Consider the following 12642-nt stretch of genomic DNA (forward strand, 5'->3'; position numbering starts at 1 on the left):
TTTTTTATGGGTGTGAGGGGCATAATCACTGGTGGAAGAAGCGATTGTGGCTCCAACCTGGTGCAGAGGAGAGTTTCGTGCTTGTGTTTTATCTTCAAGTATTTATCTTCGAGTTAATGATAGCAAATTATCTCCCCCCTCAGTGATGGTTCTCATTCCTAACCCAGGTGAATAGTGTTTATTTGCAGTGTGGGTGCAGAGGTGCTGCAGTCTCCACAGTGGTGACTCCAGCCTTGTGCAGAGGAGGGTTTGGTGCTTGTGTTTTATCTTCAAGAAAGTGTTTATCTTCTCTGAGTGAATTTGCCATCAGTATCTCCCTCGGCAGTGATGGTTCTCATTCCTAACCCCAGGTGAGTAGTGTTTACGTGCAGTGTGGGTGCTGAGGTGCTGCAGTCTCCACTATCTCAGATGCGACGCTGAGCAGCCCGGGTGATCAAAAACCAGATGTGTCCCTGTGGTGAAATACAAGAGCGCGATCTCGGTAGGAGCCACGGCTGTGTGTGTTGGTCCGAGGGAGCTCATTGCCCTCCCTCGGTGCTTTGCGCTGTAATTCACTAATTCACAAATTAACTCGCCGCCCCTCACGGAGGCGCCCCGTGACGTAACCGGCCCCGCCCCTCGGGCGTCGCTCGCCGCGACTGGGCCGCCCGCCCGCGCACGCGCGCTGCGAGGGCCCGGCTTTCCCGCCACCCCGCGCGCGCACCTCCTGGCGCGTGCGTGCCCCGAGCCTCCGTGACGTCACGGCCCCGCGGGGCTGGGAGGCGGGGCTGGAGGGCGGGGGCGGGGCCCGCGCGGCCCTGAGGGAGCGGTGAGAGCCCGGCCCGGCCCGCGCCATGCCGGGGCTCGTCGTGTTCGGCCGCCGCTGGGCCATCGGCAGCGACGACTTCGTGCTCCCGGGGGCCTTCGAGCTGTTCGTGCGGCTGGTGTGGTAAGGAGCGCTTCCCGCGGGGACCGCTGCCCCGCGCGGTGCGCGGAGCCCGGCGGGGTGCGCGGAGCCCCGCGGCGGTGCCCCCGGGAGCAGCGGCGGGAGCAGCCGTGACACGGAACCTGCGGCGCTGTCGGTGCCCCGGGCCGTGAGCGCCCGCTGTGTCCAATCCCCGAGCAGCGCTCGTGTGGTTTCGTTACTGCAGTAATTATTGGGGTGATTCCTTTTTGTCCCGCGGCCTGGATTCTGTGGGACCTGAGGCAGTGAGGAGCCTGGAGCCCGGGCTGCACACGGCTGAGTTGTATTTCCTGCGGAGCATCCTTGTGGTCGCTTCCTTCTGACACGTTCCTTATGTAACAGCTCCCCTGCTATCGATCTTTGTGCAATGCCTTCATTAAGATCGAAACTGCCGATCAGGCGATCACTTTGCAGTGTTGCACTTCTCCTTTCGAACTGTAACTTTTGTTATCTGGCTTCCCTGCAGGTGGATTGGGATCCTTGTCCTTTACACGGTGCACAAGGGGCAATTTAACTGTCCCGGGGGGGGATTGCTGCACAGCTACTTGCTCGTCCTCATCATCCTCCTGGCTTCCATAATATGTGCGTTATCTGCTCTTGTGTACATCAGTATGCAAGGTAAATAGTTAATAATACCATTTCGTGTTTATCTGGTAGGATTGTAATAGCTGTGCTTTTTTAATCTGGAGTTGACATTAAAAAAACTGCAAAAAAATTGAGGTGTTTTAAGGGTAGTCAAACTTTAAAAACTCTCTGTAACCATTAATATGTTTGCTATATTAATATTATCCATTATAATCAGTAGACAATAGCTTTGGGCTGTTGATAGTGCTGTTATTAGGACAAAGTGCTAATAGAGATATGTCCATTGCCATCAGAGCATCATGAAAATCCCTTTGGGTTCACCATGACCTCTGATGGAACACTGCTCCACCTCTCTGACAGGAGTCTAGGGGAATGTAGCCAAAAATCACTTTCCCATCTGAAGTATTGTGTTAGTTTTAGCCTCGCAGGGGCAGGTTTAGTCATGGCTTGTGAAAGTTCCTCAGTTGCAGCGGGTTGCTTGGGGAAAAAACCACACAGGAAAGTGATTTGTATAAATGTCTCAATAAAACTAACACAATAAGTACTGTTAAATGAGACCTACAGCTTTAAGTGAATGGCTGAACGGAAGTAAGGACCCCAATGCAACTTCTACTCATTTGTAGAAATGGTTTATTTTGGGTTAAAAAATGCTAGGAAAGCTTTTTGTTCTGGTGAGGCACCTGATTATCGAAGTAATGCTAAGACGATTAATTTGGAATATGTGTGTGGTCTCTGGACTAACAGAGGAGACCCCACAAATTCTAATATGTTGGTTCTCACAACATGCTATAAATAAAACTGTTTAAATTACTTAAGTGGAAAGAAGCTTAAAGTGTGCATGAAGAGAAACTATGTCAGAGCAGAGTTGTGGATGATAATCCTGGCCTGGAATCTGACCGCTGGTTTTCCTAGAGGGACCTCACACGCTGGGGGGTGGTGCTGAGAAAGGAAAAGTTGTTTTGAGGAAAAACTTCAGTCTGATTTGTGTCTGAGTAAGCAACCACGCTGCTGCAGTACAGGCTGCAACCTGGGAATGGGAAAAAGCACCCTCTGGATCGAGGGCTTTTTAAACAGCTTTGTCACAGGGTGTGAACCACAACTTTACAAATGGAAAAGAATTTCCAACGTTTTTGTTGTTCTGCAGTGTTTTAAGCCTTTATAAATCGTCCTGTCTACACACGAGCACCCCCCCCCAATACCTCATTACCCTGAGAGCAGCAAACTGGTTTAAGGAAATGAGCTGACCAAAAATTACTCCCTTCTTTATTGCCTAGGAGTGCTAAAAGGAAGTGGTTATTAGTAAATTGTCAATACAGAAAATAGTCTGAGAAGTATTTGTCCTGGTAATGGTCCTACTTTTGTTCTCCTGTTACTGTTTAGTGACTCCATAGCCAGAACTTCACCATAGCCCAGCAAAGTAGCACCTAAAAGTTAAATATTCAGCCAACTAAAAGCTAAATAGAATAATAAAAGTAGGCACCAAGAGTCATGAGGAATTGTAGGTGAGCCAGTGCTCCTGGAATGCAGCTTTGGCAACTTTGGCTTATGCTGGGCACAGTACTGCTGCCTCAAGTTCAGTGCAGAACTGTGTCTGACTGGAGAGGTATTTGGAGTCTTAGTAGAATAGATTCTGAGAATCACACCTATAAACCTATTGTTGTTTTTCTTTCCTCACCTTCAATGATAGCTCTCCATTAGTATGACAATACTTGATCGTTTTAGTTAAGTATTTTACTTTCTCTAAAGCTCAGAAAGTTCATATTTCCAGGTAGGATTTTATGTACTTGAAGTGCATTTGTGAACAGTTCTTGTTTTAAATTCTCTCTGTACTTTCAGGAACAATTTCTAATCCCGGCCCAAGAAAATCACTTCCCAAAGTACTTTATACTCGCCTGCTTCTCTATTTCCCTGAATTCATCTGGGCTGTGTTAGGAGCTGTGTGGGTGTCAGACAGCAGTGTGCACTGTGAGAAGACTGTGATAAATGCCATCATTTGGACAGTTATTGCCAGGTAAAGATGCCTCCCCACAAATTTGAGCTTGGTAGTGTACATGAAATGGAACATGAGTTGAATATCCTTTCCTAAACAAACTTGAGCTACTTGCCTTGAAAGAGCACATGCTGGAGTGAAGGAGATGAGGTGAAGATCAGAAAGGGTAAGAGGGATGATGGGAGTGTAGAAAACTGGATAAATGTGAAAGGGGTAGTAACCAGATCACCGAATTGGTGGTGAGAAATGGAGCTGTCACACTTCTGGGTTGCTGTTCCCAAAGCACAGTGCTGTTATTTCGAGTTTTTGCCCTGTGTGAAACGAGCCAACAGCGCTGTTCTTGTGCCCAGTGTTAAAAGCCCAATAACAAGCCCTGCACCCTTAGGGCAGGACCAGGGGGTGGTCATACAGAATTTCATACCGAGCTTTGGTTTTGGTCTGTCAAGATCTGGAGTTGGGATTACTTCCACACTTGTCAGAAGTATCTGGTGTCACACTTTTATCCCACTCCCTTCTGCTCTGCAGCTGGGTTATCATCATCTTTACCGTCATCGGAGTCGTCATTGTCTTTGACCCGCTGGGGGGGAAGAAGACACTTTACCTGACGGATGGTGTAAGTCGGAACCTGGAGAGCAGCCAGTCGGGGCAGCTGCTCTACAACGTGAAGAGCTCGGCCACCAGGGTGTGGGAGAAGAGGATCAGGCTGCTGTGCTGCTGCATCGTGCAGGATGACGACCACCGGGTGGCCTTCACCAGCATCGCAGAGCTCTTCCGCACCTACTTCTCGGTGAGACCGACCCCCTTCCCCCTGCTCTGGCAGAGAGCTGGGCCACGCTGAGCTGTGGGGTGGTTTAACAGCCTCTTTCATTTCTCTATACAGGACACTGATCTGGTGCCAAGTGACATAGCAGCTGGTTTGATTCTGCTCCATCAGGAGCAAGATAAAATGGAGAGTTGCCCAAAAGAGCCTGAAGAAGTCCTGTGTCATTCTCCGTCATCTCTCGTGGTAAGATAGGGTTGGTGCAGCCTCTGCTGTAATTACTCTGGGAGATAACACCAGACCATGAAATGCAGTTCACTGTGTAGAGGGATTTTTTTTGTTTTGTTAATTTCTTAAACAAAATTAGACACTACTGTAAAAACTAGTAACAGTTAAAGTTATTAATAGATGCAGTGAAAACAGCTTGATGAATTTGTGGTCAAGACATTTTCTGTTTTTGCATAAGTAGAACTTATATCTGAATGGGGAATGAAGTGCAAAAAAGGAACCATTTAGGACATTAGATCATTGTTGAACAGCTGGGAGAGAAAGGGAACAGAGAGAAAATAAATATTTTGTACTATTTGCATGGACCTAAGAAGCTATTCTTTTAGTGTGTATTGTAGCCTGTTTGTCTGCTGCAAATACCCAGACAAGGTAAGATGCAAAAATAGCATCTTTTAAATGCTTGCAGATGATGGGTTAGTTTGCTAACTCATTTTTATTACTCTTTGGTGGCAAAATACCTTTGTAAATTTTTTTCACTTCTTTTGGTCTGTGTTTAATACACATATCTAATTCTACTTTAACTAGTGTATCTCTGTCAACTCCCTTTTGAATCCAGCTAGTATGATGGGGTTGTGCCTTGTAAGTCAGATCTGCAGCAGACTCTTTAGCCTTCTCTTTGACATTCCATTCCTTTAAGTAACATATTTGGAGTGAATGTTGTTTTCAGCACTGAGCTTATCAGTGTATCAGCATTGGAAGAAACTCATTTAATGAGAGCTTTTTAAGGTTCTTCAGCTGTGTAGCTACGTAAATAAACAGAGTTTTTCCTGGAATATGAGTGGCTATTTTTAGTTCCTCTTAGACCTTGGATTTTCCCTTTGGATAGTGTGTATTTCATCATGCCTTAATTTTCACTTATCTGTGTTCAGTTTTTATTCTGAGGCTGCCTAACACCTTCCTTCCTCCCTCTCTTTCATTTGCTTTCCCTGTGTCCTTTCAGACTGATGATTTGGATGTGGAGCTGGAGAATGCTGCTCACTACATGCTGTTTGCTGCAGCTGCCTATGGCTGGCCCTACTACATATACACCAGCCCATTTACTGCACTCTGTAAGCTCAAAGGTGACTGGTAGGTTTGACCCAAGACCTTAAAAACACACAGCTGCCTTCTATTTAACTAGTGTTAGCAGAAATAAAATAGTTTCAATAGCAATATTTTTGTTTCATTAAATTATATCACTAATGGGGATATATGAGCTTGACTGGTATAGTTATCTTTCATGAGTTCTGTAGAAACAAAATTCCAATGTCTTTACACCCTCAAACAGATTAGGTATTTTTTTCATAACAGAAGTTTGTGATTGAGATAAATAAAATTCATTTAGCAAAATGGCAGAGGAAAAATTGGAATTAAACTAAACATGTTTTAAAATGAGGCTTTTTAGAGATGCTTTTTTGGCACAGATGTATGTATAGCAGTAGAAGTCTATCAACAGTTTTCCCTGTCTTAAGGAATTAGCAAAAATTCCGTGTCCCACCAGGTTCCCTTTTATTCCCTTGAACACCTTTAATCAAAAATGTTTAGAGTCAGTATCTCAGTTTGCATATTGCTGTGTAGGATTACTGTATATTTACATGACCACTGACATTTGTGAGTGTAACCATGATTTCCTTAATTAGTAACATGAAATATAAATATAACTTACTGAAATATAAATGACTTGGAGGAAAAAAAACCCGTATAATACAGTGGATAAAAAATGAGATAAGCTTGCTGTATAGAATTTGTTTTGAATTTCCTTTTTCCTTGTTTGTATTTTTTCTCATTGGCCTGTAATCTTAAGAATTCTTTTCTTACTGCATTGTTTGCTCTGCTGATGGTCCTGTAGCAGATTTGCCAGTGGTTGAACTGAAAATGTGTGGCAGGGCTGCCCAGGCAGAGCCAAGTCTGTGGGCAGAGGTAACATCTTGTATCAGACTATTGGTGCTGTTGCAAAAAGGAAAAAAAAAAAAAGCAGCACTTTTGATTCCTGGCACTAATTCTTCTGCAAATATAAGTTTGATTCCTTGAAAGGAAACCTAAAAAATTGGAACATGAAAGTTTTTCTCTTCTGTGTTTGTTAGTTGCGGAAATAGACCAACAGATTCTGATATAACGGGCAGTGATCGGCATAACTTTCACTTTGGATCCATCCTAAAAATAACAGGACTGCAGTACAGAGACTTCATTCATATCAGTTTTCATAACAAGGTAAACAACCTGGACAGGCATTCTGCAAAACTCAGAGCAATTAATTCAGGGAAAGCAAGGGGTGAAGGGTCTAGCATTTATAAAGTGCAACATGCAAAGCCAAATGAACACATTCAGTTCTGATTTTTTTTTCTTAATCTAAAGGAAGAGCCATGAAACCATTGACATAAATCTGTTTCAGTATTGCAAAAAAGGCACTTAGAATAACTAGATGAGAGACCAATTCAAATTCTTTGCATAATACAATAAGGAGCTCAGTAAGAGCTTTCAGAAGGTGAGAACAAGTGTTTGCTCTTATAAAAAGTTGATGTCTCTACTGACTACATTTTTCCCCTCCAGATCTATGAGATTCCATTTTTTGTTGCTTTGGATCACAAAAAAGAAGCTATTGTGGTTGCAGTGAGAGGAACCTTGTCTTTTGAGGTATCATCCTTCTGATATCAATAATTAGCTTTATAGAAATGAGTGAACTCCAACTACCTTGAGGAACTTGTGTTATGCTGGCACATGTAAAAATAACTCACTCATGGGTATGAGTCTTCCAGGCTCAAGCTGTAAGCCCTCCTGCCCTTGGATGGGTAATATTCCCTGTGCCACTGGAAGAGAGTGTGGAGAACAGGAGGTGGTAATTCTGTTTCACTGTGAGTGGAGGTGCATCAGTAATGTGTGTGTGTGTGCAGCTTGGAAACAGTGGAACTCAGACTTGGGGTTGCTCTGTATTGTTTGTTTGTGTGGTGGTGTCTGGTGGGACATGTGTTGCTCACACACTTGGCAGCCAGGTTGTGATGTCCCTGTGACAGTGTTGAGTGGCACAGCGTGACCCAGGAGCCACAGAGCCCTGCAGGGAGGTCTGACCATAGTGTCTTGTTCACAGGACATTCTCACAGATCTCTCAGCAGACTGCGAAGACCTGACGCTGGAGGATGTTCTGGAGAATGGCTTTGTGCATAAGGTGTGTGCAGTCTGGAGCTGGCTGTAGATCAACAAACTGTGAGCATCTGGGATCCTTTAGTTAAACAGAAGAATATTCTGCTTGTGAGGTGGATTGCACGAATTACTTCAGTGCTTGTTGCATCAAATACTGCCTTGGGAACTGCAAGGCAGAATTTGTAATGCTTACATACAACATGTACAGACCACGTGGTTATAACCAGACCTCTGTCAGGAGCATGTTAAAGAGCAGAGCAGCTTTGCAAAAAGAAGGTTGTTCTGTGATGGTGGTGTATTTAAACTAGACATGCATCACCCCTCAGGTGATACACCCTTCTAACTTCACGTGCTCTCTTGCAGGGAATAACTCAAGCTGCAACTTACATCTATCGAAAACTAATAAATGATGGAATTTTAAACCAGGCTTTCACTATTGCTCCAGTAAGTTACCTTCCAGATAATTTGGTTTGCCAGAAAAATTGCACAAAGCTTTTCCTGTGTCTATCTAAGTTTGTTTTCTCTTTCTGCCTTAGGAATATAAACTTGTGATAGTTGGCCACAGTTTGGGTGGTGGGACAGCGTCCATCTTGGCCATCATGCTCAGGAACTCCTTCCCCACGTTGAAGTGTTACGCCTTCTCTCCTCCAGGAGGGCTCCTAAGGTAAAACATTTCTGTTGTTTGGTTCTCTGACTAAGATGTAAAAGTCTTCCAGGTGGTTGACAGGTGTGTTAGATGGTAACTGTGGGCTTGACTGTGCTAAGAGTTTGTTTGTACATTCTTCCCTAAAATTACAACTCCATCTTGAGTTACAGTTGAGTCCCTGGGGGAGTGTTATAGAATGAACTACATCTAGGGAATTCTGTCATGTAGTACAATTACAGTTTAAAATAAATGTTTCAGAAATAAAATGCTTACCAGACTTGTCTGCTTTGGCCTGTTTGACATGTACACACCCCAGCAGCATTGAAGTTACTCTGGCATCTTTAGCAAGGAAGTCTGAAAGCCCACTGAGGAACTGACTGCAAATGCTGCTGCTGCAGCCACATACTTGTATTTTTATTGAACGATAATCATTATTGTAAAACTAAAGTGTGCTTTTCTCTTTAGTGCATCTAAACTGCATCTTTTTTTTTTCTTTAAGCAAATCACTTGCAGATTACACTAAGCACTTCATTGTTTCAGTCATTGTTGGAAAGGACCTTGTTGCAAGGTGAGTTGGAAACACTTTTAAATCTTCAGAGATATGTTTGATTGCAGAAAATAGGAGGCTTTGCTTTACTTTGTTCTGTGTTTGAACAGGTTAAGTATGCCCAACATGGAGGATTTAAAGAGGAGAATAGTGAGAATTGTGGCAAACTGCAACAGACCCAAGGTAACTACATGCAGGTCCTGGTTAAAAGTCAGTGGAATGGTTACCTGGGTTAAACCCCAGCTTTAATGGGCAATTACTGTGTATTTTGGATCTTAAAGATGAAAGTTACAGCTGTGTTTTGGAACAAAAGTGTTTTTAATGCAGGGACATTTGTGTTACTCTCCTGTCCTATAAAACTGTATTGTTAGAAATTAAGATTCATCAAGACCTGGGAGATATCAGTGCTCAACATCAAAGACCTGAAATTATTTTTGTAGTGTTACTATAGGCTTGGGTTACACACTGGTGAAATGAAAATTACTGTGGAGAAAATGCGATAGGGAGAGATTATCAGAGTTTGGGGAGCATCTGCACGCAGTAACATTTAATCTTTTAATTGTAGTCCCAGGTGATGTGTGTGCAAGCACACGAGTAGAATAAGTTACCTGAGGAGATGCCAAACCTCAATTTGACATTTTTTTCTCTCTGGTTCCAGTACCAGATTTTGCTGCGGGGGTGTTGGTACGAGGTATTTGGAGGAGATCCCGATGACTTCCCAACGGAGCTGGATGGGAGGAACCAAGAAGCCCTGAGCCAGCCCCTGCTGGCTGAGGAGAGTTTAATGGTTCATCGCTCACCGTCCTACAACGCCCTTGACGATGAATCACATCAGAATTCACCACCTCAGTATCCTCATCTGTATCTTCCTGGAAAGATTATCCACATTGTAGAAGAATCCAGCTCTCGGAGGTAAGTAGAGTAATGAATGCCACTGGCCTGTGCTCCTAAAGCCTACTTAAAGCTGCTGCTCACTTTCAAAGTACGTTTCCAGCTCTGTGATGTGTTTCCAGCTCTGCATCTCCAGTACCCCTTTGTGGTTCTTGCCCAGCCTTTCAGGTTCTATTCTGTGCCTCCTGGCTTCAAACCCTGGACACTGTTCCTCCTTGTGTCTTATCCTGCAGGTGCTGAAGTGGGAATTTTAAACACTAACACTGTTACGTTCAGCTTTGCCAGACTGCAGTTCCTGCCTGAGTCTTAGGTCCTGATAGTAGTGAAGTGATACCAAAATACCTTGTTACTGAGTAGTCACATGAGTGATGGGCATGAGAAAGAGGCCAAATATTGCCAGGTTGGAGAGGTGCAGCTGCCCCAGTAACCAGTGTGTGCCCACACAGCCTCTGGTTCCCTGTCCTTTGCTGCTTTTCTGTGGATGCAGGAAGTTGAGACAAAGACAGCAGAAAGCTGAAACTGCTGGAAGAGTGAGGATTGTGGCTTCCTTGGGGCAGTGTCATGTTCAGGGGTTTTTTGTGTGTTTTGTTGATGTTTGGTTTTTGTAGACAAAGCAACCTGAAACCCCTAAGCCAGACAGGCCTTGATATCCTCTCATGTCATTCTTCGGAAACAGAAATAAAAGCATCTGTAACTTGCACATCTGAGACCATCTTACAGAATAAAAAAGAAATTGTACCTTACAGAGAGGAAAGAAAAGAATTGAAGAAATCATTCAATAGATCACTATTTTGTTTAAGCTTCACATCTTTAATCTTTAATGATTTTAATACTGGTTTTACAAGCTGGATACTTGAACACCTGGGGCCTGACCATCAAGGTTTTCTCGATGGCTGTTCTTCTACTTTATTAATTTCTTTTCCATCTTTTATTCCACAGCACAGCAGTTAATCCTGGTGGTTTTTTTTTTTTAAGCTGGACTAGCACACAAGAGCCCCCATCATGTATTTGGGATTTTATTTTACAGAATGGTGCATCATATGTGCAGCATTAACTCCATTGCCTAGACTCCTAATGATACTACTGTGACTTATTCCCTAAATTTGATGTTAACCATGTGAATGTGCAGTGTTTAACCCCCTCCCTCTCCTTGCTCAGACTGTATTCCATGTTCCTGGGAGCGGGATTATTTGATCCTCTGATGTCTTCTTTTCCAGTTAAGGCCCAGTGTAATTTGGTGCAGTTCTGCCTTCAGAGGCACTTAAAGGCAGCATTTCCAGCTGTTTGCTGAAGGTCAGACCTGCAGCTCTCTGGGAGCCAACCTGGGGCTGTGAGAGGGTTCCAGTTCCTCCCTGAGCAAGGTCAGGAATCTCCAGGTTGTCTGTTCCAGACCTGACAGTCTGAGCCATTGCATTTGTTGTGTGGTTTTTTCTAGGTTGTGTTCCTCAGACATTAAATACACGGCGAGATGGTCAAACGAAACAGTCTTCAGCAGCATCTTAATCAGTCCCAAGATGATCACAGACCACATGCCAGATGTTGTGCTCAAAGCTCTGAACAGTTTGTCTCAGGAACAGGGAGAGTGTCTGTCTTGTCAGACACGAGAATACACCCCCGGTGCAGTATAACAAACACAGCTCGGGGAGGAGCTGGGGGGCTTTTTTTGCAGGTTTCAGGTATTCAGGACACATTCCACTTCCATGCCTAAGTGGATTTCAGTACTTTTCTCACACTGCATAAAATGAACAAGGGTCTTACTGCCCTTGCCTCTGCAGCGACCTCGGGGAATGTTGTGCTGGCTGAAGCACCAAGTCTGCGTCTGTGCCGGAGGTCGGGCTCTTCCCGAGCGGATCAGTCCCGGCCGAGCCCGTGTCCGCTGCCGGGAGCCGAGGGGGCAGCTGAGCACTTGACACAGTGAATGTGTGTGAGGACACGGCCCTGCCGTCCTTACGAATCCAAACATCCACTTCTGCTTCCAAGTCACTTCATACCCTTGTCTGCGCCGGCCCGACCTTTGGGAAGCTGAGGGCGCTGCAGGGAAGGAGGCTGGAAGTGCTGCTGCAGCTCAGGGCTGGAGGTGGGTGAGTGGGCTGGCCCCGGGCCGGGTCTGGCTCAGGCTGTTCTCAGTGATTGCACTATTTTTCTTACAGATTGTGCTGGTATCCCAGTGTGGGGGAGTTGTGGTTAAATGCTATTTGAATATACATGTGCAATATTCTTAGATCTGTCTTTTGTATTTCTTGATCCACATCACTACTTTTATTGATTTTAAACTAAAACTACTTAATGAGAAGGAAAAAAACCCCCATTGTCCAGACCCTGGCATCATCTTGATCATTAGCTCCAGCTCTGGCTACTGAGCGTGGATCCTATTCTGCCAAAAATATATAGCCAGTTGTACTGCTTTTAAAAAAGTGGATTCCTTGTTTTAGTGTGTAACTATTTTAACTTTCTTTTTCTTTTTAAGGCTCAGCAGCATTTATTTAAAAAATTGATGTAAGTAAAAGTAACGTGATGTGGTTGAGAATTAACTGTGTGGCTGCTCTTGCTGTGATATTCAATATGGAGACAAAATTAAATACACAATAAAAACTTGGCTCCTGTGAGATGACAGGTACCAGTGATGGCTGTGCAGGGACCACAGTGCTCTTGGGGTCCTGCAGTGTCACCCACCACTGCCCGTGGCTGGGGAGGGCAGGGCAGCACATTCGGGTGCAGCTACTCGGAGAGAGAGAAGCCAACACAGAGCTCGGCTGGAAATAAAAGGCTGGAATCTGGGGCATTTAAGCACAAACTGTAACAGTTTCAAAGGAAAAACACTTTTGTTTGCAGACAGTGGAGTGGAACAGAGATCCTGCCCTGGCTGGCAGCAGCT

The 12642-nt window shown here is 44.5% G+C and overlaps 1 protein-coding gene across 1 annotated transcript; it reads left to right on the forward strand.

Annotated features, from left to right (window-relative positions):
* Nucleotides 1–731: 731 nt before the first annotated feature.
* On the forward strand, nucleotides 732–12373 carry DAGLB (diacylglycerol lipase beta). The gene is made up of 15 exons (XM_032703651.1): nucleotides 732–928; nucleotides 1410–1561; nucleotides 3365–3539; nucleotides 4044–4305; nucleotides 4399–4524; nucleotides 5507–5634; nucleotides 6630–6756; nucleotides 7096–7179; nucleotides 7631–7708; nucleotides 8047–8127; nucleotides 8220–8347; nucleotides 8829–8897; nucleotides 8987–9059; nucleotides 9535–9788; nucleotides 11203–12373. The coding sequence occupies exons 1-15, from the start codon at nucleotides 834–836 to the stop codon at nucleotides 11393–11395; spliced, it is 2025 nt and encodes a 674-aa protein (XP_032559542.1). The 5' UTR covers nucleotides 732–833; the 3' UTR covers nucleotides 11396–12373.
* Nucleotides 12374–12642: the final 269 nt, after the last annotated feature.

Source organism: Chiroxiphia lanceolata, chromosome 16 (assembly GCF_009829145.1).
Source record: "Chiroxiphia lanceolata isolate bChiLan1 chromosome 16, bChiLan1.pri, whole genome shotgun sequence".
NCBI classification, from domain to species: Eukaryota; Metazoa; Chordata; class Aves; order Passeriformes; family Pipridae; genus Chiroxiphia; species Chiroxiphia lanceolata.

Excerpts from the sequence above, each read along its gene's own strand:
- DAGLB (XM_032703651.1), top strand. The coding sequence starts at position 834 with ATGCCGGGGCTCGTCGTGTTCGGCCGCCGCTGGGCCATCGGCAGCGAC. Across the intron at positions 1,562-3,364 it reads TGTGTACATCAGTATGCAAG|GAACAATTTCTAATCCCGGC; the intron begins GTAAATAGTTAA and ends CTGTACTTTCAG. Across the intron at positions 7,709-8,046 it reads AGAATGGCTTTGTGCATAAG|GGAATAACTCAAGCTGCAAC; the intron begins GTGTGTGCAGTC and ends GCTCTCTTGCAG.